The 27,527-nt window shown below is 39.4% G+C and overlaps 1 protein-coding gene across 1 annotated transcript in view; it reads left to right on the top strand.

The window, feature by feature from the left end:
- Nucleotides 1–27,527, top strand: part of GRID2 (glutamate ionotropic receptor delta type subunit 2) — a 1,386,076-nt gene that overhangs the window by 1,107,874 nt on the left and 250,675 nt on the right. The window contains exon 12 of the mRNA XM_008143549.3: nt 22,090–22,228. Within this exon, the coding sequence (XP_008141771.1) occupies nt 22,090–22,228 (139 nt within the window). The remainder of the gene's footprint in view (nt 1–22,089; nt 22,229–27,527) is intronic.

The raw sequence follows: 27,527 nt of genomic DNA, 5'->3' as shown, positions 1-27,527 counted from the left end.
TTTGATTCTTGTTGACAATCATTGTTTACCCTTTGAACTTTCATGCTCCTGGGATTGGTAAAATGGGTGCAATTTTCCTTTGAACAACTGATTGATTGATCTTGTGAAATATGGGGTTGATAATGGCACTGGAATTTATATAGTGGATTTAAATAGTGGCTTAGGCCTTGCTATAATTATTTTAAGACATTAAAAGCTAATACATCACCACAGAGTGGCAGGCCTGACTCAACTGCCATCATGCTTCATGCTGTTTGATAAACGAGTAATCATCTGGCCATTTCCTCTTTGAGCGCCTTTCCCAGCCCTCATTTCATTGCCAGGTCTACGGTGACATCAGTAGGTAACAAGAAAAATGGCACAAAAAGAAAAAAGAATGATTTTGAGGCCTTTAGAAAATGGTATTTGGATATATTTAAGGAATCACAATATATTTTCCTTGTCCAATGTATGCAATTGTTGTTTTTGTTGTTGTTGTTTCTGATGAACAGAAAGGCAATTGATATAGTAAAAATAGAAACAAACACCTAAAGTATTAATCAAATAATTTATTAAATATCAGATATGATAGAGATGAGAAAAACAAAAGGATGACATACAAATTGACTTTTAAAATTGCAGGGCATCCCTGAACCAAACTACCTGAAAATTCTCTGAAGATTTTGAAGACTTTATTTGGATATATTTTCCCTTTTGAAATTAAATTACTAAAATCTCAAATATTTTAGTGTTGTCATATCAGATAGAAAAAATTCTGTATACTATACACTTAAATCTTTTACCAATATCTTGAACGTATGCTCTTGAGTTTTACAAAACAAGATATCTACTAGCATATAGATGCAAAATCTTATTTTTACCAGTGAAATTTATGACAGTTTTTTAAAAAAATATTAAAAAATATTTTATAAATATTGCTTTATTGCCAATAAAAATGGCAGGAAATTCAAAGATGTGTGGCACGCTGACCCATTGTGTTAAAACTGCTCTCATTAACCATCCTACCTAATAAAAGAGTAATATGCAAATTGACCCTAACTCCACTACACCCACAAGCCACGCCCACCAGCCAATCAGGAGCAAATATGCAAATAAACCCAACCAAGATGGCTACAGCCACAGACAGCAGGAGGGAGGCTTGGGTTTCCCCGGTAACAAAGGAAGCCAAGCTTTCCTCCTGCCCTTGCCGGCCTAAGCCTCCACTCGAGGCTACAAAGTTTCAATTATAGAAGATACATCAATCCCAAGAGAAATGGCTGCTGGCCACGGAGCGAGAAGGAGGCTTGGATCCACTCCAGGCTACAAAGCTTCAATTGTAGAAGGTAAATAAATCCCAGATACCAGGGCCTCTGCTTGGATTGCCAGGGGGCGTGGCCAGCCTGCAAACCACCACAGGCCCTTCACCCAGGCTGCCCCACACCCCAAGGGAACCCCCACCCTGATCCGGGATACCCTTCAGGGCAAACCAGCTGGCCCCCACCCATGCACCAGGCCTCTATCCTATCTAATAAAAGAGTAATATGCAGATTGACCATCACTCCAACACACAAGATGGCTGCCCCATGTGGTCAAAGATACTGCCCCCATGTGGACACAAGATGGCCACCACAAGATGGCCAGCAAGGGAGGGCATTTGGGAGGGACCGGGCCTGCAAGGGAGGGCAGTTGGGGGCAATCAAGCCTGCAGGGGAGGGCAGTTAAGGGTGACCAGGCCAGCAGAGGAGGGAAGTTGGGGGTGACCGGGCCTGTAGGGAAGGGCAGTTGGGGGGGACCAGGCCTGCAGGGGAGGGCAGTTAGGGGTGACCAGGCCTAAAGGGGAGGGCAGTTAGGGGCAAACACGCTGGCAGGGGAGCAGTTAGGCATCAATCAGGCTGGCAGGGGAGTGGTTAGGGGGTGATCAGGCTGGCAGGCAGAAGCGGTTCGGGGAAATCAGGAAGGCAGGCAGGCGAGCAGTTGGGAGCCAGCAGTCCTAGATTGTGAGAGGGTCCCAGATTGGAGAGGGTGCAGGCTGGCCTGAGGGACACCCCGCCCCCCGTGCACGAATTTTGTGCACTGGGCCTCTAGTCCTATATAATAAAGAGGTGATATGCAAATTGGCCATCACACCCTCGCATAAGATGCTGCCCCCATGTGGTCACACGATGGCCACCACAAGATGGCCAGCAGGGGAAGGCAGTTGTAGGCAACCAGGCTAGCAGAGGAAGGCAATTGGAGGGCATCAGTCCTGCAGGGGAGGGCAGTTAGGGGCAACCAGACTGGCAAGGGAGGGCAGTTGGGGGCGACCAGGTCTGCAGGGGAGGGTAGTTGGGGGCAACCAGACCTGCAGGGGAGGGAGGGAAGTTGGGGGGGGGGACCAAGCCTGCAGGGGAGGGCAGTTAGGGGTGACCAGGCTGGCAGGGGAGGGCAGTTAGGGGTGACCAGGCTGGCAGGGGAGAGCAGTTAGGGGTGACTGGGCCAGCAGGGGAGGGCAGTTGGGATTGACTGGGCTGGAAGTGGAGGACAGTTGGGGTGATTGGGCTGGCAGGGGAGGGCAGTTGAGGGCAATCGGGCCAGGACGGGAGCAGTTAGGCGTTGATCAGCCTGGCAGGGGAGTGGTTAGGGGGTGATCAGGCTGGCAGGCAGAAGAGGTTAGGGGCAATCAGGAAGGCAGGAAAGTGAGCAGTTGGGAGCCAGCAGTCCTGGATTGTGAGAGGGATGTCGGACTGCCGGTTTAGGAATCGAGCCTAAACCGGCAGTCGGACATCCCCTGAGGGGTCCCAGATTGGAGAGGGTGCAGGCTGGGCTGAGGGACACCCCCTCCCAGTGCACAGATTTCATGCACTGGGCCTCTAGTTCTATATAATAAAGGGCTAATATGCTAATTAGACAGAACAGCAGAATAACTGTCCAGACAACCATCCAGACAACCTTCTGGATGAAGCTGGGGCTGCGAGGGCCAAGGCAGCTGGGGCTGCGAGGGCCGAGCCCCTTTCACAAATTTCATGCATTGGGCCTCTGGTCCTATATAATAAAAGGCTAATATGCAAATAAACTGAACGGCGGAATGACCGGTTCCTATGATGCGCACTGACCACCAGAGGGCAGACGCTCAATGCAGAAGCTGTCCCCTGGTGGTCAGTGTGCTCCCACAGAGGGAGTGCTGCTCAGCCAGAAGCTGGGCTCACAGCTGGCAAGCAGAGCCCAGGCTGAGGGACCGCCCTCCCAAGTGCACGAAATTTGTGCACTGGGCCTCTAGTTAATTGCCATAAAATGCTGCTCATGAATTAGTGGAAATCTCAGCAAATAGCTATAAACACTAAAGTGACCAATTTCAAACATTTAGAAGCTTCAAAAAAAAAAAAAACTTTTGAAAAGTGGAGAAGAGCTTTTAATTTCAATGTCATTTTAGAATCTCTAAAAAAGTACATTTACCAATGCAAGATGAGGTAACTAGTTTCATGAAAAAGGACTTTGCTAATTAGTGTTGTAAAAGATTTATTTGTCTGCTCCAATAGAGTTCAAGTTTTTCAAGTTACTTTTAATAGAAGTAGTGCAATTTATTCATGCTATAATCATGTTTCTAGTAGAACTTAATACAAAGCAATCAGCACAGGAATTAAAAATAGTCTTGATCAAATAAGACCTAGAGAAAGGATTTGCAGCAAGTGTGTCATGATACCAGCACTGCCACTATCCCTGGAGACATAAAAATAAAGCAGTTCACGGTGGGGACTAATAGTAAACACTAAATGTGTTGCTCATCCATATGTTCTTTATGTTGCACTTACGGGAGCTTCTGTTTCAATGCAGCTTACCCTCGAAAGTCTTGACTAGTGTTTGAGGTACGACTAGTGCAAACTATAATATAGTCCACCATACAAACACAGAACCTGAAATCCCCTTCTTAAATGAATTACTAAAATCTCAAATGTCTTCGTTTTGTAGTATCACGTAGAAAACTTGACTTTCAATTGGCTGTTTTTATTCCCTAGCTCATTAGAATGAGTATGAATTTCATAGGATCCGGAGTAATGAAAACATTGTGAAAGTAAGAAGCTGCCAAGTATTACTTTTTGTATGTAATGTTTTCGGTTAGTTTAAATATGAGATATAGCAATTGACACTTAGAAGTTAAGTTAAAATTAGCATATAAGAACCAAAGAACTTATATGCATATATGCATAACCCATGGACACAGACAATAATACAATGAAGGGCTGGGGAGGGTGTCAATGGAGGGAGAGAAGGGGAACATCTGTAATACTTTCAACAATAAAGACAAATTTAAATAAATAAATAAAAATATCATGGTGAATATCTACTTGGAAAAATTCAGCATATAAGGTTTTATGTAGTAACCAGCAGCCATTTATTTGATTATAATTAAATTTTAACTTAACATTTTTCAATTCTATGCATCAGAAATATTCCATGGTACTTGATTCAGTAAAATAAAACTACTTATGTTAAACCTGAAGTGGCATGAATTATAAAGATTATTCCCTTCTGTTGGAAGTTCTGATGTTGAAATAGCATTCTTTTTTTATTTGATCAGAAGAACATTCTTATTTCAGGTAAGTATGTGTATGTGGCATTTGTATATGTAAAAGAACTATATTAAGAAAAAGTGAAATACATGGATGGGCAAAAGTAGGTTTACAGTTGTGAGTACGCAAAACAGAGTTTATTCTTGTGTTATTATTTATTAAACTGTATTGTTTTCCATAGTAACAACTCTAAACCTACATTTGCCTTCTCCTGTGTGTTACAATGTATTATTCTCATAGAGAACTCTATAATTTATAGAGTTCAGAGTTTTACTAACAACTAGTGGCCTAGAGCACAAAATTCATACACATTAAAAGGGGGACCCAGAGTCAAGTCCCCACCCACTCACATGTGCCTCAAAATCACGTGAGACCCAGACCTGGCTGCCCCCCCCCATTGGGCTATATCCAGACCCAGCCAGTCCCACCCTTGTCAAGCCTCTCCAGACAGGGGGGCACAGCCTCAGGTCCCCTGGCCCAGCACCAGGAGGTGGGTGTAGCCTCAGGTCCCCAGTCCAGCCCCACTGGGTGGGAGGCATGGCCTGAGTTCCCCTGACCCAGCATTGGGGGTGCACCTTGAGGTACCCTGTCAAGCCCTGCCGGGTGAGGGACATGGCCTGAGGTCCCCTGTCAAGCCCCACAGGGGCCAGGGAGGGCATAGCTTCAGGTCCCTGCTGATTGCTCGTTAAGTCTCCTTAAGGGAACTTGGCCTCAGCTATGGGTGCAGCCATCTTTGTGATGGAGTGATGGTCAATTAGCATATACCCTCTTTATTAGATAGGATTAAGAACTCTTCAAAAAACAGTTTAATGTTAAACAGTTGGAAAGGAGATACAGTTTATAAGTAACTTTATCTATATTATAATTTCTATATAAATATAAATATTAAATTGGAGAAGTGCTCCTATTTACAGAAAATTGCTATTTGGTTACAGGATCTAATATCATCTAGCCTACTTTTGCTTATCTACAAATAAATTTATCAGCCAATCTGGAACAATATTTTGTCATTTCAATTGAAATGTCAACACTTCAAAAAGATATATATTAATAGTACAGTCGTGACATTACCTATTACTATTTGTTCAATAAATAATGTTATAACATGCATTTGAAAAGTCTTAACACTCATATATGACATTAAAAAATCATTTCTTTCATCAAATACTGGTAACTTTTCATCTTAGATTCTATTAAAAAAGTTGTTTATAGTAATGTGATACTAAATTTTCAAAACTAATAAGATACTTAAGTAAGCTATAGTACACCTGACTGGGGAATCTTATTCAGTCAGTGAAAATGTAATAAATAAGATATAAAATGTGAAGTGTGGCATGTGGCATGACTATTAGTATTAAAAATTACTTAAGGAAAATGTGAAAAAAAGAACATATCAGAAAATACTAACCTTGCCTCTTCTTCGATGTTGGCTTTCTAGATCCTTAAACTGGATCAATTCTAGGTGTTGATCCAAATTTCCTACTCAGCAACTGAGGCTAGGATTCTACCCTTAGCTCTAGAATTGTTGTGTTCATAAATATCAAGAAGCTTATTAGGAGGCTGCCTAGTTCATATTTAAGAACCCTGTGTTAAGCTACTACTCTCCATCTCTGAAGGTCAATACACTCCATTTACCACTCATAAACAGCCATGGCTTATGATGGTAATTTCACCTTGTCTCTATCAACCTGGGATACTACCTTCATTTTGATAACAAGATATCCAATTGTATGGTGGTATTCCCAATGTCATCTCAGTCCTACAGAGGACAAGCACACCGAACTCTTCAGAGATGCTTGTGCACCACCACCCCCATCATGCATGACTTTATGTCTGCATAGAGAGTGTCTCTCTTGTGTATAATCAGGGAGGTGAATAGATTGTTCAGAACAGATTCATTCCAATATTCTCATCATTCCAAATCTCCACAGTATGCCAGAGAAGTTGTGTGTAGGCTACCTCCACAATCCATTATTTGTCCATCCTTTAATTAACCAATTCTAACAAATCACTACCATCACCGCCAAGTATCAAGTCAACACATTAAATATCAAATCCCAGATCACATTTGGCCTAATCAATACTTGCATTCTATTTGGTATAAAACTTTATTCTTCTCTGACTTAGGTTGGGATCTAACTTGTAACCTGAAGGCAGTGAGGGGTGAGTCCAGGAGAGAACTGTGATTCCCCAGATCCAGTCATTGAGGAGCATTTATGCCGAGGAAGGCTGATTCCCTCAGAAGGGGTGAGAGGCTGCTTTCAATACCAAGGAGGTTCAAAGGGACTTTGAAGCTAAAATTTTTAAAAGTGCCATTTTCTTACCATTAGAGACCTTTTATGGCAGAGACTAAATTGGTGATTGAATTGTGCTATCTTTACAGTTAGATATTAATCTCATCCTCAGTCATATCTGCCCTGAAACTATACAACTTAAGAGACTCCTTCAAAGCTGCCACCAACACTTTCAAATTTTACTTTATCTCTGGGTATTCATTGCTTTCCATTTCTCCTTCACCTTTTGTACTATTCAGAGGCTTCAGAGCAGTTAGTTGAGACCACAATCCTTAAAGTCACTATTATCTCCATAGCCACTTGGTCTCCCACCTGCATTCCACCTGCACTTTGTCTAATGCCAACACTGGTGGTAACTTGAATAATCATAATGTAATCACAGGCTGTGGATTGTCAGTGTTCCGTTTCCTACCACTATGCACTACACTAGATATGCACTAGAAATTCAGCTCCAGAGGGCTAGTTTGTGATTTTGTTTCCTGGGACCAAACATACTACCAGGTAGGAAATGGATGGTGTGATCTGTCTGGGAAAACGAGGAAGATTTACTAAAGGACTCTACATTGATGTGGGTAGAGTTTTGAGAAAGTAACAAAAGGTTGATAGGATACCTAGAATACCCATTAGTCACAGAGGGAGCTATTATCACTCCTAGGTCAAAAGGGCACGGGAAGTGAATAGCTACTGCAGCCCTAGAAGAGCACCCCCCAAAGCACTGCACCCTCAGTAGGGGAAGCAGGCAGTGTGTATTAAAGCCATTTGGTGCAATTCTTTCTTCTGTATAATTATGTCACTAACTTGATATACTCTCAAGTTTGTTTGTATCCTCTTGTTTTCAATTTGCTCTTTTATAATTTAACCTTCTTTTAATTGTGTAAACCAGTCACCTATTCTGAATTTAACACTAACAAAGCACAGTCACAGAAGTCTTAATCTCATCCTTGTCCCTTTCCCTCTGCCCCCCCCCCCCCCCCCCCGCCCGCAAAAGAACTCCCCATATGTATTTTTTGGTTTATTTTCTTATTGTTTAATTTTGAAAATATAAGCACGTTTCCTCCTCCTCTTTTACCCTAAAGTGCACACTGTAAACTGTTTTGGACCTTGCTTTTCTTTGGAAGTTTCTTGAGATTGCTGGAAGGAGACTTGACTTGGGAACACTATACAAAAACAATGTACAGATGATATATTACAGAATTCTGCACCTGAAACCTATTTAATTTTATCAACCAATGTCACCCCAATAAATTCAATAAAAAAGAAAGAAATTTATGCAAAAATGAATAAGTAAGTAAATAAATAAATAAATCGGATCAATACCATGATCATCTTCCGAGAGTGAGGATGGGGTGGGGTTGAGTTGGGGGTATTAGAAGAAAGACAAATGCTGAAATAAATGTCTAAAACAGTGTGGGGGAGAATTTCTAGGGAGATGTAATATAACTGCAAGGCTATATTAAAGGCTCATTTGAAGTTTGTGACCATGAATTTAAAACTACCTGCACATTTTTATGTTATTCCACAGATACATTCAGTCACACAGTTTATACACAGAGCAGGGAAAGAGTTGGATTTGACTTCATATGGGGCTCTGCTGAGAGGACTTCAAAGGAGTTCAACATAAATGCAATGAATTGATTTTAACAAGTCACTGAATGTAAGCTGGGTAAGAGGGAAGTGTAGCTAAGCGGTAGAGAGGAATACTGAAAAGGTGGTAGGGTCAATAGATTTTAGTTAGATCTTGGTGGGACTGCAGATTTGATAGAGGAAGGAAGCTCAAAAGTAGAAGATGGCATAAGTGAGTGAAATGTTTGAAACTAAGATTCTTGAGGGGGTAAAAAGTTATTGTTAATAAAGATTGCATTCCTTAAGATAAATATAAAAGCCATGCTATTTGCATTAAATACTAATAGAAAATAACTATAACATCAGTGTGATATAAATGAAACAACATTATTAATTCTGATTAGTTTCTGTTGCCTGCCAAAAGGAGTATGAGCTTTGCCTTGCCTTTATAACAATAGATTCATAATCTTAAAGAAATGTGGTATCACCAAACTGAGGCTTTATTCTTGCTATGATAAAATAATACTAAAGATACTTTTAAATGGAACAACTTCCTCAACATAATCCTATATACTAAAACCCTAATATGCAAATCGACCGAACAGCGGAACATATGGTCGCTATGACGTGCACTGACCACCAGGGGGCAGACGCTCAACACAGGAGCTGCCTCCTGGTGGTCAGTGCACTCCCACAGGGGGAGCACTGCTCAGCCAGAAGCTGAGCTCACAGCTGGCGAGTGCAGCAGTAGTGGTGGGAACCTCTCCTGCCTCCACTGCAGGCGGGCAGTAACGAGCCAGGGGTCCTGGACTGCAAGAGCCCTGGACTGTGAGAGGGATGTCTAACTGCTACCTTAGGCCTGATTGGGCCTAAGCCAGCAGGCAGACATCCCCCAAGGGTTCCCAGACTGTGAGAGGGCGCAGGCTGGGCTGAGGGACCCCTCCTCCAGTGCACAAATTTTGTGCACCGGGCCTCAAGTACAATATGATTTGATTTGATTTGATTTCTCCCTACCACCTAAAGCCCTCTGTTGTACCAATGATAGACATGCTACATTATAGAAACCTGCCCTACCTTTCAAAGCTATTCGGATAATGGACCTACTAACCTGTGGCCAATGGCAAACCATGTACGTAGCTCACATGCCCCTCCTTATACCTCTGCACACTCCACCAAAGGAAAAAATAGTAAAGCATTTACAAATCTGATTACAGTCATTCTCTCAATTTGACTATTTATGAATGAGCTACAAAAAATAGATTGGTATGTAAATGGGACTGACCTACCTTAAGCATTTGGGAGATATTTACATTCTCTCCCGTCCTTAAATATAGAACAGTGCCCTAGCAATGAATAATTTCCAACAACATACTTGTGCATCTCTTCTAAATTATTTTGTAAGTGTGAAACATTCTAATATTTATTGACACTCCAAATGACCAGGCTCATTGAACATATTTAGTTGTCCCTAATATTTGGAGTTTTGTACTTGCTATGTGTTTTTAGACATTTTTCTAAATAAGCCAATAAGGAGCCAACTCTTGAAAAAGGAATGTTTATAAGAAAAGGTAGCAATTTTTGTTCTTTTTTTTAAACCATGTTTCATAAAAGAGTTTCACAGTCCCAGATTCTACCTAATAAAAGAGTAATATGCAAATTGACCCTAACTCTGCTACACCCACAAGCCACACCCACAAGCCAATCAGGAGCAGATATGCAAATAAACCCAACCAAGATGGCTATAGCCACAGAGAGCAAGGTTTCCCAGGCAACGGAGGAAGCCAAGCTTTCCACCTGCCCTGGCTGGCCCAGGCCTCCACTCTAGGCTACAAAGTTTCAATTATAGAAGGTGAATTAACCCCAACAGAAATGGCTGCTGGCCACTGAGTGAGCAGGAGGCTTGGCTCCGCTCCAGGCTACAAAGTTTCCATTGTAGAAGGTAAATAAATTCCAGATACCGTGGCATCCGCTTGGGTCACCAGGTGGCGTGGCTGGCCTGCAAACCACCACAGGCCCCTTGCTCAGGCTGCCCCATGCCCCAAGGGAACCCCCATCCTGGTCCAGGACACCCTTCAGGGCAAACCAGCTGGCCCCCACCCCTGCATCAGACCTCTATCCTAACTAATAAAAGAGTAATATGCAGATTGACCATCACTCCAACACACAATATGGCTGTCCCCACGTGGTCAAATATCCTGCTCCCATGTGGACACAAGATGGCCACCTCAAGATGGCCAGCAGGGGAGGGAAGTTGGGAGGCACCAGGCCTGCAAGGGAGGGCAGTTGAAAGGGACCAGGCATGCAAGGGAGGGCAGTTGGAAGCAATCAACCCTGCAGGGGAGGGCAGTTAGGGGTGACCAGGCTGGCAGAGGAGGGAAGTTGGGGGCAAACAGGCTGGCAGGGAAGCAGTTAGGCATTAAGCAGGCTGGCAGGGGAGTGGTTAGGGGGTGATCAGGCTGGCAGGCAGAAGCAGTTAGGGATAATCAGGAAGGCAGGCAGGCGAGCAGGTGGGAGCCAGCAGTCCTGTATTGTGAGAGGGATGTCCGACTGCCCGTTTAGGTCCGATCCTGGTGGGATCGGGCCTAAACGGGCTGTCGGACATCCCTCAAGGGGTCCCAGATTGGAGAGGGTGCAAGCTGGGCTGAGGGACACCCCCGCTCCGTGCACAAATTTCATGCACCGGGCCTCTAGTTATATAATTAACACTTTGTGAGTTTATAAACCTAAGAAAAACTGATTTACCAAACAGTCAAATTGTAAATAATTAATTACTCTTCATGGTTTTTAGGCAAACACAAAGATGTGTATATACTCACACAGAATTAGACTTAGAGTGATAAATTGTTGCCTGATTCAGATGAAATTATCAAGCTTCATAATCTTGCCTAAGGCCAATACATTATTTTATTACTTTAACAAATTGTATAAGCAAGATAATATATACAGTAGCAAGGTTGACATACTTTTTGATGTGGCAAAAGAGTCACATCAAAATGCAAATCTGTGTCAGAAGATTTTCCTTATGACAGAGGGGTCACTTGGAAAATAGAAATTTCACATGCTTCTGCAGAATAATGTAGGGAAGCTCACACCCCCCAGGGAGTTTTGGCATTAAAACACCCAGCTCTTGAGTTAGACTTTTGCTCACCCTGATATGTCAGGAACTGCCAGTCTAATTTCTGCCATGCCTTAGCAAAGTGAGGTTGTGTTTTTAATTTAGCAGATAATTTTTTGTCTTTTACCTGATTGTCTCTTCTAGCATCCTGAACCTATGAAAATACCGTTTGTTTCCCTAAATGTGTACATAAAGAAAAAAAAGTAAGGAAAATAATGGTCTTTGTTAAACTCATGCTTTTCTCTTCTTTCTAATTTTATTTAGTTTTTAAATGGAAAAATATTATTTACATACAGAAAAGTGAATAAAAATATGTGCCGCTCAATCAATTATCAGCACTAGATCATCTGTGCAATTACTACCCAAGGAAAGATAGAACATTACCAGTGACATGTCACCCATTCCCCTGTCTCAACCATTATTTTCTAACTCCAAAGGTAACCACTCAAGGGATAGCACTACTACTCATGTTGCTTGTTTCTGTAAGACTATCATACAGAAACTATCATGCATTCTTTTTTTGTTTTGTTTGTTAATCCTCACCCAATGATATTTTCTTCATTGATTTTTATTTTTATTTTTATTTTATTTTATTTTTTAAAATATATTTTATTGATTTTTTACAGAGAGAAAGGGAGAGGGATAGAGAGTTAGAAACATCGATGAGAGAGAAACATCGATCAGCTGCCTCCTGCACACCTCCCACTGGGGATGTGCCCGCAACCAAGGCACATGCCCTTGACCGGAATTGAACCTGGGACCTTGCAGTCCACAGGCCAACGCTCCATCCACTGAGCCAAACCAGCCAGGGCTTCTTCATTGATTTTTAGAGAGAGTGGCAGGGAAAGGGAAAGAGAAGGGGGTGGGGGGGAGAGAGATGTGAGAGAGAGACACATTGACTGGTTGCCTCCTACATGCGCCCCAACTGGCACCAGGGATTGAGCCTGCAACCGACATATGTGCCCTTGACCAGGAATCGAACCTGAGACCCTTCAGGATGCCGGCCAACACTCTAACCGCTGAGCAAAACTGGTTAGGCCTGGTATGCATTCTTTTACTCAAAATTTAGTTTGATCCCAGCCAACGTGGCTCATTTCAAGGGAAGTTACAGTTTGATTCCCAGTCAGGGCACATGCCTGGGTTGTGGGCTAGATCCCCAATGTGGGGCATGCAGGAGGCAGCCAATCAATGATTCCCTCTCATCATTCGTGTTTCTATCTCTCCCTTCCTCTCTGAACTCAATAAAAATATACATTTTTTAAAAGTTTAGTTTGTGAAATCCATTTATGGTGTTATATATAAATGAAATCTGTTCTTTTCATTGCTATGTAATACTCCACTATATAAATATATACCAGATTTTATTTATACATTCCACTCTTCAAGGATGTTTAGACTGTTTCCAGCTTGGGGCCATTATTAATAACTAGAGGCCCGGTGCACGAAATTTGCGCATAGGGGGTGGGGGTGTGTCCCTCAGCCCAGCCTGCACCCTCTCCAAACTGGGACATCCCTCTCACAATCCAGGACTGCTGGCTCCCAACTGCTTGCCTGCCTGCCTTCCTGATTGCCCCTAACCACTCCCTGCCAGCCTGATTGATGCCTAACTGCTCCCCTGCCAGCCCGATTTTCCCTAATTGCCCTCCCCTGCAGGCCTTGTCACCCCCCCCAACTGCTCTCCCCTGTAGGCCTGGGTCCCCACCAACTGCTCTTCCCTGCAGGCCCGGTCACCCCCAACTTCCCTCCTCTGCCGGCCTAGTCACCCCTAACTGCCCTTCCCTGTAGGCTTGATCGCCCCCAACTGCCCTCCCCTGCTGGCCTGATCTCCCACAACTGCCCTCCCTTGCAGACCTGGTCCCTCCCCTGCTGGCCATATTGTGGTGGCCATCTTGTGTCCACATGGGGGCAGAATCTTTTACCACATAAGGGCAGCCATCTTGTGTGTTGGAGTGATGATTAATTTGTGTATTACTCTTTTATTATATAGAATAGAGGCCTGGTGCACTGGTGGGGGCCAGCTGGTTTGCCCTGAAGGGTGTCCCGGATCAGGGTGGGGGTTTCCTTGGGGTATGGGGTGGCCTGGGCGAGGGGACTGTGGTGGTTTGCAGGCTGGCCACACCTCCCCAGCAACCCAAGAGGAGGCCTAGTATCTGGGATTTATTTATCTTCTATAATTGAAACTTTGTAGCCTTGAGTGGAGGCCAGTGCAGGCCATGGCGGGCGGAAAGCTTGGCTTGCTCCATCGCCGGGGAAACCCATGCCTCCTGCTCTCTCCAGCAACATGGCTGCTGCCATTTTTGTTGGGATTTATTTATCTTCTATAATTGAAACTTTGTGGCCTTGAGTGGAGTCCAGGGCCAGCCAGAGTGTGCGGGAAGCTTGGCTTCCTCCATTTCCAGGGAAACCCAAACCTCTTGCTCGCTCCGTGGCCACAGCCATCTTGGTTGGGTTAATTTGCATGCTTGCTCCTGATTGGCTGGTGGGCGTGGCTTGTGGTATAGCGGAAGTATGGTCAATTTGCATACTACTCTTATTAGATAGGATGTTGCATGAACATTCCTGTGTATGTCACTTGGTACACATATTCCACTTTAGTGTATGTACCTAAGAAATGAAATTGCTGAGTCTTTAGATATGCATATAATAATGTTCAGAAATACTGCCAAATTATTTATCAAAGGGATTAAACCAATTCAGAATCCTAACAACAGGGTACAAGCATTCTTGTAGCTCCACATCCTTGCTAACACTAGATATTACCTATTTTTTTATTTTAATCATTCTCGTGGCTCTGTAGTGGTATTACATTTTTCTTTTGGTTTGTATATCCTTGATAACAAATGAGATTGCTACCTTTCCATATATATATATATATATATATATATATATATATATATATATATATATATATATTGGACTTTTGGTTATCTTTTATGAAGTTTCTCACCCATTTTTTAAATTATTATCTACTTTATAAAAGTTATTAACATATATTGATGGATTTTTGTTAGCTATGTGTATTGCAAGTATCTTCTCCTGTGGCTTGTATTTTTACTTTCTTAATGCTGTCTTTTAAACTATGAAGTATTATTGTAGTGAAATTTATCAATCTTTCCTTTTGCTAATGCATTTTCTACTCTGTTCAAGAAGTCTTTGCTATCCAATCTTGTAGATATAGTGGATATATTCCTTTTTATAAAAATCTTCATCCACGAATATGTTGTGGGTTTTTTGTTGTTGTTGTTGTTGTTGTTGTTGTTATTGTTTTATTGATTTTAGAGAGAGAGGAAGGGAGAGAAAGAGAGAGAGAAACATCAATGTTAGAGAGAAACATTGCTTGGTTGCCTCCCATACTTGTCCCTACCAGGGGTCAAAACCCCAACCTAAAAATATGTGCCCTGACCGGGAATCAAACCTGCAACATTTTGTTGGATGTGATGATGCTCCAACTGACTGAGTCACCCAGCCAGGGCATGGATCTATTATTTTATATTATTTTCCAGAAGTTTTATTGTTTATATTACATAAACAATATATATGCTACTTGCTATTGATTTTTATATATGTTATAAGTTATTATACAAGTTTCATTATTTTTCATATATATCCAAATTGACCTAATAATACTTATTGAAAAGACCTCTCTTACTGTACAGTACTGCAGTGCCAGCAGGGAGTAAATCACACATTAATTACACATGGATAATTTCCATGGATGTGGTCTATCCTTGTACAAATAACAAACTGTTTTAATTACCATGCAAAAGTAGAGTCAGCTAGAACCAGTCTTTTCTTCTTCTTGGAATTGTCTTGACTATTTTTGTCCTTTTGAAATTTCATACAAATTTTACATTGAGCTTTTCTATCATTCTCTCTTTTCTTCATCTCTCTCTCCTCCTCACACAGAGAACCTGGGATTTTTATTGACAATTCACTGAATCTATAGATCAAATTGTGAAGATTTTATATCTTTATAATACTGAGGCTTTTAATCAATAAACATAATATATTTGTTCATTTTGTTAACCTTATTTTATTTCATTGAAAGACGTTTTATAGATTTTCATTTAGAGGTCTTTCACCTTTATTCCCAGGTATTTGATGGTTTTAATTGCAAATAATACATATATTTTAATTCCACATTTTAAAAGTTTGTTGCTGATATATACATACTAGTATATGTTTGATTTTTTAACACTTTACCATAAAAACTAATAACTAGCTTAATTTAGAACTTTATCCTGTATTCTCTTAGATTTTCTACATACATAATCATATAATCTCCAATTCATAACTTTTATTTCATTCTTTCCAATCCTTAGTATTTTTAGTTATTTTTTTGTCTTGTTGCACCACATTGTTGAGTACCTTCAATTGAATAGAAGTGATAACAGCTTGTAGCCTTTAGATAGTTTTTAAAAATACTTATTTATAAGTAGTGATGTTTCCTATAGAGATTCTGAAAATACTCTTTGTGAGACTAAGAATAGTTCTTTTATTTCTACTTTGCTGAATTAATTCTAGGTTTCTTTTTTAAGACTGGATATTGACTTTTATCTGCCCCTTTTCTGCATCTACCAAGATGATTATAGGATTTTATTCCTTTGTATTGTTAATGAAGTAAATTCCAATGTTGATTTTTGAGTGCTAAACCAACCCTTGCTTTCAGATAATAAATCCAATATGCTATTTATTTATTGCAATTTTCACTTTGCTAACTTATGTTAAGTCTTTTGTATCTATAGTCATGAAATATTGGCCTGTAATTTTCCTTTCTTGGAATGATCTTGTCTAATTTTGATATCTAAGTTGTGCCTTTTCTATAAAATGTATGGAAAGTTGTCTTGCTTTTTTTCTAATATCAAGAAAACTCATGTAAAATTAGAGTTAATTTTATCAGAACATGTTATATTTTTCCATGTAAGGCCTTGAATATTTTGGTGGGTAATATTTAATTATGGATTCAAAAATATTTAATAGTTATAAATCATTCAAATTTTCTATTTCTTTTTGTGGCAACTTTTCTAGGAATTTGGGCATATCATCTCAATTTTCAAATTAATTGGCATAAAATTTTACTGAGAACTTCCTATTTTTATCCTTCCAATGTCTATAACATCTGCAACAAAGTACCCTTCTTCCTCCTATTATTTACTTTTTGTGCCTTTCCCTAATTTTGTGATCAATATTAATAGTTTTAAAGGTCTTTTCAAGTGACCAAACTATGTTAGATCAACCTTCTCTATTGTGCTTTTTGTCTATTTTATTGATTTTTGCTCTTACATTTATTGTTTTCTTTTTTTTTTTTTAAATATATCTTATGATTTTTTTACAAAGAGGAAGGGAGAGGGAGAGAGAGTTAGAAACATCAATGAGAGAAAAGCATCAATCAGCTGCCTCCTGCACACCCCCTACTGGGGATGTGCCCGCAACCAAGTGCCCTTGTCCAGAATCGAACCTGGGACCCTTCAGTCCACAGGCCAACGCTCTATCCACTGAGCCAAACCGGTTAGGGCTCATTCTTTTCTTATTTACTCTTTCCTTGCTTCTATGTTCTTTAGGTTGACCTTAATTTAAACTTAAAATTGATGAGCTCATTGGTTTTTAGCCTTCTTTTCTTACACATTATAGGCAAGGAATTTCCCTCTAAACACAAAGTTAGTGGCATCCCATCAGCTATTTAAACATGGAGTTTTGGTATGGAGTATTTTTATTATTATCATATTCAAATATTTTATTTCTCTTGTGATTTTTCTTTGATCCGTGGCTTAATAGACTTGCAACTATTGATTTCTAAGCACATGAAGATTATCTGGTTTTCTTAGTCCTATCCTCACTTGGCAAGCCCTGGGTCTTAATTTTTATAGCCACTTAACCTTTGAAGACTTTCAAAAGCATTACTCAGCTTCTCAGTCTCTTGGTTTCCTCATGATAAATTGGCATTTATCCTTCTGGGAAAAGTAGTTCTAAATATAAGGTCACATTTATGAGGTTTATTTTTTTTTCTTTGAGATATTAGTCTCCTAATTTTCACTGCCTCTTCAGCTCTTAAATGCATTACATGCTCAATTTTTCTGGTTGCTCTCAGTAGGATTATTCAGAATTACAAAAATTGGAAGTCAAGACTCCCATTACTTTTAGCATTTAATTTGTAAGTGCAGATATCAAATCAAATATTATTTTATTTAGATTCTCCAAAAATATTTGAGTTACCCAAAGTGCAGATTATATGCCATGGATGAAGAAAGTTCAACAAATATTCTTTCATATAAGTGATATCAACTCTATTAAAGGTTGAATTTTATGAAACTAACCTTCAATTAGCCTTTTCAATCATTAACTTTTGTCCCATTTTGTTATGCACATCTTTAGCTATCATTTTGTTCATATTTTATTATTTTTTTTAATTAGTCATTTTGTCCAGGAATTTGCCACGTAGATTTAAAAATATTTTATTTTGCTTTATTTTTTAAAAGTTGGGTCAATATTTTCCTTAAAGAGGAAACTAACTGAAATTCATTACAATTGCTTTTGAAAAATGTGTATCAGATATCAGAGGTTAGCCTGTTCTGAGTATATTACATTAGGAAAATAGCCAAAGGGTATATTTGAACTACACTGAAAATTTAGATATTACAGAGTGAAAAATAATGATTGGCATAAAAATCTGCCTGATATTATAATTAATTAAATCCTATTAAGTCATTCAAATATTGATGGACCTGGGCAAATCTAGTATTATATGTCCTTGATCTAATTTTAGTATTAACATAAGCCTAATTTCTTTTAAAAGTATTATTAATTTTATATAAAACATATATAAATTCAATAAATATTTACCTACCTTATAGGGGACAGAAACTGTTCCTATATCAGAAACTATATAATGAAGGAGAAAAATAAACAAAAATATATGAAATATGGTAAGATATAATATTTAAAAATAAGGAGATTGCCAAGAAACCAGAAATACCAATCAGAAAGGATGTTTGTACCCTATGTTCATAGCAGCACAATTTACCATAGCTAATATTTGGAAACAGCCTAAGTGCCCATCAGCAGATGAGTAGATTAAAAAACTGTGGTACATCTACCCAATGGAATACTATGCCGTTATAAAAAAGAAGGAACTTTTATTATTTGCAACAGCATGGATGGAACTGGAGAGCATTATGCTAAGTGAAATAAGCCAGTTGGAGAAAGATAAATATCACATGATCTCACTCATATGTGGAATATAATGGTCAACATAAACTGATGAACAAAAATAGATCCAGAGACAAATGGAAGGGGAAATGGGTGGAGGGGGCGTGTTAGAGAGCAACCAAAGGACTTGTATGCATGCATATTAGCATAACCAATGGACACAGACACTGGGGAGGTGGAGGCTTGCTTGGGGTGGGAATGGCTGGGGTGGGGGGTCAATCAGGGAAAAAGGAGACATATGTAAAACTTTAGACAATAATAAAAAATAAATAAACAATAAGGAGATTGCAAGTATGGGTTTGGGGAGTTATTTTCAATATATTGGTAATAGTGTGTTTGTGAAGAGTATTATTGAGCAGAAACTTCAATAAATTGAAGGGAAAAGTCATTTTAATATTAAAAAGATAATTCCTGGCATAAAACATTGCAAGTGCAAGGGTCCTATGACAGAAATCAATTTAGAAAAAAATTGCAAGAAGGTTATCAAGATAGTGGAATAAGATATAAGGTCATGAAGTTGACCTTACATTAGGTCATGTAGGCACTGGTATGCTTTGGTAGAGGTTTTGGCCTTTTTTTTTTTTTTTTTCAAGACTGATGGCAATACACTGGAAGTTTTGATCAGGGGAATATTGTGATCACATTCTCATTTTTAAAATGCATGGAAGGAGACTTGACTTGGGGTAGTCAGCATACAATACAATGTACAGATGATGTGTTGTATAATTGTGCACCTGAAACCTATATAATTTTGTTAACCAGTGTAACCCCAATAAGTTCAATTAAAATATATATATATATATGTATATGTATGTGTATATATATATGTATGTGTGTGTATATATATATGTATATATACATATATATATACATATATATACACACACATACACATACATACATACACACACACACACACACACACACACACACACACACACACTGAGTGGCCAGATTATTATGATCTCTGAATGCATATATATATATTTATATATATATATATATATATATATATATTTTTATTTTTTTTTTTAATGTGCACCATGGTGATAGAATTGGGAGTGGTAATGCTCAAGAAGTAAACAGAGAATCATTTAAATGGTTTATCAGTACAGTCAAAGAAAAGGTGATAGAACTGGAATTGATGAGATGAGGTAGAATTTGGTATATAGTTTGAAGGTAAAGGTGACTGGACTTGCTACTGTATGGGATGTTGGAAAATTCCTAAGTATTTGTTCTAAGCTAGAGAGTAAAGGGTGGTGCTATTCCTTGAGACAGTGTGGACTGGAGAGTGAATTTAGGAGTGAAAATAAAGTGTTTTGTTTTAAATTTGATGTCTGAAATATCTATTAGATTCCAAGTGGATATCATGTAAACATCCTATCTAATAAAAGAGTAATATGCAAATTGACCATCACTCCAACACACAAGATGGCCGCCCCCATGTGGACACAAGATGGCCACCACAAGATGGCCAGCAAGGGAGGGCAGTTGAGGGCAATCAGGTCAGCAGGGCAGGGCAGTTAGGAGGGACCAGGCCTGCAGGGGAGGGCAGTTGGGGGAGACAAGACCTGCAGGGGAGGACAGTTGGGAGGATCAGGCTTGCAGGGGAGGGCAGTTGGGGGCAACCAGGCCTACAGGGGAGGGCAGTTGGGTAGAACCAGGCCAGCAGGGGAGAGCAGTTAGGGGCAATCAGGCTGACAGGGCAGCAGTTGCATGCAATCAGGCTGGCAGGGAAGTGGTTAGGGGGTGATCAGGATGGCAGACAGGCTAGCAGTTGGGAACAAGCAGTCCTGGATTGTGAGAGGGATGTCCGACTGCCCTGGTGGGATCGGGCCTAAACGGGCAGTCGGACATCCCTTGAAGAGTCCCAGATTGTAGAGGGTACAGGCTGGGCTGAGGGACACACACACCCCTCTTGCCATCCATGAATTTCATGCCCCAGGCCTCTAGTTTATCTATAGCTTTCTAGAGAGAGTGGAGCTTGAGTGTTATCAAAATGTACTGTGATGATACTCAAAGTTAGGGGACTTGAGATTAGTTGAGGTGGATATGTGGACAGAGAACAGATGCAATCTAGAGAGGAAGCCCAAAGGCACTCCAACATTTAGAAGATGAAGAGGAAGATTCTACAAGATCATAAAGAGTAACTAGTCAACTAGGAGAACAACCCATATGTGATGCTGCTGAAGCCAATACCAATATATGTGACCCCAAGATCATTGGTAACCTATGATCCTAGGGAACTTAACAACAACAAATATTCGATATTACTTATTGAACTAGAAGTCTGAAAAAAGTTGTATTAAACAGAATCATAATATTATTTATATCACCTAATTAGTGAATAATTAAGTGTGTATCTGTGGTTATAAAAAGAGGGTAATTAATTCTAGGGTTGAACAAAAAGATGGAAGAAATATCATTTAAACATATTATCCTATCTAATAAAAGAGTAATATGTAAATTGACCATCACTCCAACACACAAGATGGCCACGCCCATGTGGTCAAAGATGGCTGCCCCCATGTCCTCCATGTGGACACAAGATGGCTGGCAGGGGAGGGCAGTTGGGAGGGACCAGGCCTGCAGGGAAAAACAGTTGTGGGGGGACCAAGGCCTGCAGGGGAAGACAGTTGGGGGTGACCAGGCCTGCAGGGTAGGGCAGTTAGGGCAACCAGGATTGCAGAGGAGGGCAGTTGGGGGACCAGGCCTTCAGTGGAGGGCAGTTGTGGGGAACCAAGCCAGCAGAGGAGAGCAGTTAGGGGCGACCAGGCCGGCAGGGGAGGGCAGTTGGGGGTGACCAGGCCTGCAGGGGAGGACAGTTAGGGGTGACCAGGCCTGCAGGGGAGGGCAGTTGGGGGCAATTGGGCCATCAGGAGAGCAGTTAGGGGGTGATCAGGCTGGCAGGGGAGTGGTTAGGGGGTGATCAGGCTGGCAGGCAGAAACAGTTAGGGGCAATCAGGCAGGCAGGCATGCAAGCGGTTGGGAGCCAGCAGTCCCAGATTATGAGAGGGATGTCTTACTGCCTGTTTAGGCCTGATCCCAGTGGGATCCATGTTGGAGAGGGTGCAGGTTGGGCTGAGGAACGCCCCCACACCCCTTGGGCTGAGGGACACTCCCACCCCCGTGCACGAATTTCATGCACCGGGCCTCTAGTACTAAATGTTTATCATGCTTCTTTTTGACTGGATCCCACAGAGTCTCATAAGAGAGAATTAAATATGAAGTAATGAACATAAGCAAAATACCAAAATCTATGCTGATGTTATGTGTGAAGATTTCTCACTACTTAAGAATTAACTTGATATTGAATGTGTATGACCTCAGAATTCTCAATTAATACTTGTTGATCTTCTTTTATTCTCTTTGCTTCTTTCCACAGGTGGGGAGGTCCCATACACAACACTGGCTACCCGAATGATGATGGGCGCTTGGTGGCTGTTTGCTTTGATTGTCATCTCATCTTACACAGCAAACCTTGCTGCTTTCCTCACTATCACCCGCATTGAAAGCTCCATCCTGTAAGTAGACAAAGATTCCAGTAGCCACAAAGCATGGTAAATGACAGGAGTGCCAAAGCATTTAATACATATATGGCTTCTGATAATAAATTTATGACTTCCTTTAGAGTAAAGGATTAATTTTGTGATATATAGATTTCACAGGATAGTCCAACTCCTGAAAATATAGTATTAGTAGAGGTTTTTTATAAAATAAAATTCTGGGAATAATTTGAACATTGCTTCCCACATTTTTCTGAAAGGATAACACATATTCAGAATTTTAAACTCCACAATGTATGACTATATCTGGGCAGCATCGTAAAAATGAAGGACAAGGAATAATACTAATATATATATATATATATATATATATATCATATATATATATATATATGATATATATATTACTCAAGGCAAAGATTGATAGTGTTAAACATATATATATAGGGAGCACACTGACCCCCAGGGGGCAGCTCCTGAGTTGAGCATCTGCCCCCTGGGGGTCAGTGCTCATCATAGCAACCCATTTTTCTGCAGTTCGGTCGATTTGCATATTAACCTTTTATTATATAAGATGTGGCCATTAAAATTGCTCTTTTTACAGCTGAAATTGGGGTAAATTGTCATTAACTGTAATTCACTCACTTAAATCCTAAAAGTTACCTAAGTCAATGTTCTATATATTATTTTAACAAAATTTCCCTAAAAATGTTTTATTCATCCAAAGGCAAGGTAGTTTGACTTTGCTAAAGTTGAAGAGCATTCATTTCTTAACAAAACCAATAATTCAAAATTATAATAATCAGATTGATCAAGGAATTCATGGGGATTTAAGTTACTTTTAAAATAAAACATATGAGTTCTTGTCTTAAAATATATAAATGAAGTCTAATAGTCACAAACTATTATGTGATATAGACAATACTAAAAATAAAATAGAGAATTATTGATCTCTAAAGAACTAAGTAAGGTTTTTTAATTGCTTGTGGTATACAAATTAAACCCCAAAGTCAACTAATAATGAAAATAGACAGTAAATTTTTTCATCCATTTACAAAAATGGTATTTCCAACTTCTCTCATCAAATCATTCTCCTCAAGTTGTTTTCACAGATAGATCTTTGGTACAAAGTCTCATACTCTAAATTTATTACCCTTATGGCCAGTTCAATATGTGGCATCTATATATACAAAAGCCTAAGCAACTGTTAAGGGGGAACGGCCAGAACAACTGGTCACTATGATGCACACTGAGCAGGCAGGCAGGCAAGTGGTGAGGGGTGAGCAGGCAGGCAGGCAGGCGAGCAGTGAGGAGTGAGCAGGCAGGCGAGCAGTTAGGGGCAAGCGGTCCTGGATTGCGAGAGGGATGTCTGACTGCCAGATGTCTGACTGAAGGGATCGGGCCTACACCAGCAGTCAGACATCCCCCGAGGGGTCCCAGAATGCAAGAGGGCACAGGCCAGGCTGAGGGACAGCGCCATTCCCCATGCACGAATTTCATGCACCAGGCCTCTAGTAGGTTATAGAACTGATGATCCCATCAGAATCATATTTTTTAAATATTTATATGTGTATATATGTGTGTGTGTGTGTACTTCAGAGAGGAAAGGAGAGGGAGAGAAGGATGGAAACATCAATGCTGAGAAAGAACCATTAATTGGCTGCCTTCTGCCTGCCCCACACTAGGGATCGAGCCCGCAACCAAGGCATGTGCCCTGACTGGGAATCAAACCATGTTCCTCCTGATTCATCGGTCAATGCTCAACCACTGAGCCACGCCAACCAGGCCAGAATCATATTTTAAGCAATAATGAAAAGTATTACAACCACCCAGCCATGAAATCAGTAAAATTATGAAAATAATAATTACTATTTATTTAACATTCACAAGATGCCAGACTGTGCTAAATGTTTAACATTCATTGGCTCATTTAATATTTACAACCATCTTCTGAACTACATACTGTTAATAACCTAGTTTACAACTGAAGTTGAAAAGATAAGTAACTTGAACTAAATTATGCAGCTAATAAATTATTAATTAAAGATCAAACTTGAAATCTTTCTGATTCTAAAGCTCATGTTTTAAATGTACCACACCAATTCCCATCCCATACCTTATAGGATGAGCTAGTTGTTTTTAAAGAATATCATTAAGGATGTGCCATTGCCATATTCATTGCTAAGTATAGGGATATAAATTATTGCATTCTTCAATTCCACAATTGGTCTGAGGAAATAGAGTAATGAAAGTTAGAAGATTTTTGTGTTGGGCCAATTTTATGGGCATACATCCCAACAGGAGTAGATTATATTTATAATTGATATCTGCCATTCAAGGTAAGATTGCTTGGTAGGTCCAATAATTGAAATCACATTAAGAATAGTAACTTTAAAACTTAAAATAGAGTATTTCATCTCACCAATATATTCCATATCAATTATGTTTAGTTTGTCATATTTTGAGTGTACTTAAAACTAAAAACCCATAGCTCAGATCTGATTTTTAAGCACTTTTAAATAAATGAAGAAAATTTTAAATAAAATAATTGATTTTATATTGTAAATGACAATAATAATAGTAATCAACAAAAAGTATAGTTAAGATTCACTGAGAATTTACTATGAATTTATTAAGCATTTATTTTCCCATTTATTCCTTAAAATAACTAATAATACAGATACTATTTTTATTGCAAAATAAACAAAAATCAGAAGTAAAATGCTCAAGATCACATCGTCAATAGTGTCAGAGGTAGAAATCTAACCCATATAAATTCGATACTAATCCACAGCCTTATCTACTGAAGTTTTTCCTTATCTAGTTGTTCTTACAATTTGTTTGCTTGAGTCACTATTTCACTGAGGTTGTCAACCTCGTGGTACGTGCATGTATGTGAACTAGTTAGTCATTATTAACTTTGCCAGCATTAGTTTGTATTTAGAATTTCATGTAATAGCAGAGGGAGCATAAGCCTCTATCAGATTTTTATACCCATTAGGTTTTTCTAAAAATAAACCTAATGGGGAAAAAATCATGATTTCACATGATGTTTCCCTCAAGTGTAGTTTCATAATTTAAGATAACTGAATATTCATTTTTTAAAAAAAACATTTCTTTCTAATGCTACTCACATTATTAAAAGTCAACAGTGGGTATGATAAATCTTCCTTTATTCTAATCTTTTCACTAGTCTAATTTTGAAAGGGGAAAATCAAAGCCAAATAAGTTAAAAGAAGCCTAATTCTCTTCCCAAACTTGAAGATATCTTCTAATTTCATGCCTCAGCTGTTTTGGTAAAAATAATTGCTTTCAATGTTTCTTGGAAACATTCAAAGTTCCATCTGCATCTAATGTCAAATTTTCTTGGAAAATTGTAAGTGTGATTTTTCTTAGAAAAGACAAAAACTTTTTTTATGATACCATTCAATGTCATGCTTCCTAATTGTTTATAGTCATAAGATTTGCTCATCACTAAATGAAGCAATACTTGTCAATGTACCTTTTTCTAGTCCAGTTTTGCTCTGCAATTAGCACACATATACCAACTACATCTTCATCCCCCAAATTCAAAGTCATCCCTCCAGACTAGAAAAGATAGAGGTGATTGCAGAGACGTCCGTGAGAGGAGGAAAGCAGCTACTTTTGAACACTTGGTTGACAAAAAGTCATAGTTTGCTGGGAGCAATTCAATAAATTTATTCTTGGAAATTTATTTTAAAATGTACTCCTTTTGCAAAATTAGATCTTTATTGGCATCTACCCTTCTGGTTGGCATTTGTCATTAATAAAAATTTTGAAGGTGTATTTTCCCTAAAAAAGAGAACTCAAGTTTAATTTCATATCCCTTTAATGATAGGGGCAGCTCAACATAACTATGACAGATTGTGACATTTGGGGATGGGTAGTATTGAGATGCACAGTTCAGTTTCAAGGGGAAAATGTGCAATTTCTACAAGACTCTAATGACACAAGCTTTTTCATTGTCATTGAACAGTAAGAACATGTAGCAAACTTGTTTTCAAATACCTAGAAAATGGAATCTACTTCTTTTCTGTTGGTAACCAGGTTAAAGGCTGCAGTGGTGAAATGGAGCATGTGAAGCTTTGAAGGAATTTTCAGATTAAATGCTGGGTAATAACATCAACAGCAGCTCCATTAGTTTTTGTTGTGATGCAATTTTCAAAAACCATATAAAAGTGAAAATAGCTACAGGGGAAACTATAGTTATACAGTTATAGTCATTAATAATTTTAGTCAGATTAGTCTTGGGTGGTAAAACTTGAGGTCTTTCACTTTGTAAGGCTATAAATGAGCTTGAGTCTGTTCCAAGGGATCTGAACATCCCACCATACTTTTAAATGTAATGCTGTTACTATCCATAATGGTTGAGGTTGAACTAAACAAAATATTGAGTTAATGCAGTCACTAAATCAAACTAATTTGGGATACATTTCTTTCCAAGCATATGGAAAAGAGCTTCATAAATATTCTATCTACTGGAGGAGGCGAGTTTTTTCCTAACATATCAATAGAGAGTGGTTGCAACTGGCAGGTGCTCTGTAATGAAAGGATTTCTACCTTTTCTTTGCCCTCAAGGAACTGTGTAACTATCTTTAGCAAATCAGTATCAAAAGAGATCATTACAATCATGCTTTTGGAAATGGAGAAATTCCCAACTATAAAAACTCCTAAATAAATATATTATCTTCATACATTTAGCTCAACTAATTATATATCTATATACAATGTACACACTGTACTAAGCATTGAGTCTATAAAGTTATTTAAGTGGTATCCCTGAATCACAATCTACTTGCTGAAATAGCAATGTAGAATTCAATGACACAAGGACTTTGATAGACTTATTTATAAAATGCTGTGGGAACACAAGGGAAGGAGTATTTCTCTCAGTACATGGGAGAGCAGTGGGAGGAGGAGGGAAAGAATCTGTCAGGCATCACAGAGTTTCTGAGGTATTGTCTGAGAGCTTGATCTTAAAGGATGAATTTCATCAGACTGAAGGGATGGCTTATTCGTGGTCATTTGTAAAAGCAACAGAGATAATGAAACTCTTAGGATGGTGTCTAGCAAAGGGTAAATGATCAAAATATGTTAATTTTCTTCCTGGATTGGGATAAGCAATGTGAGAGTGGTGGGAAATGAAATAGAAGAGGAGGGTGGGACCACATCCTGAAGGGTATGATAAGGCTTGTTAAGGAATTTGGAATTCTTGGAGGTAATAGAGAGTGACATCATTTCAGAAAGACAGCTTTATCTGTGGGAATAGGTGTAGGAGTGTATGGAAACTCATTAG

Source organism: Eptesicus fuscus, chromosome 2 (genome assembly GCF_027574615.1).
Source record: "Eptesicus fuscus isolate TK198812 chromosome 2, DD_ASM_mEF_20220401, whole genome shotgun sequence".
Classification (NCBI taxonomy): domain Eukaryota; kingdom Metazoa; phylum Chordata; class Mammalia; order Chiroptera; family Vespertilionidae; genus Eptesicus; species Eptesicus fuscus.
Note: the sequence above shows the minus strand (reverse complement) of the source record. Positions and strands in the feature narration are given on the sequence as shown.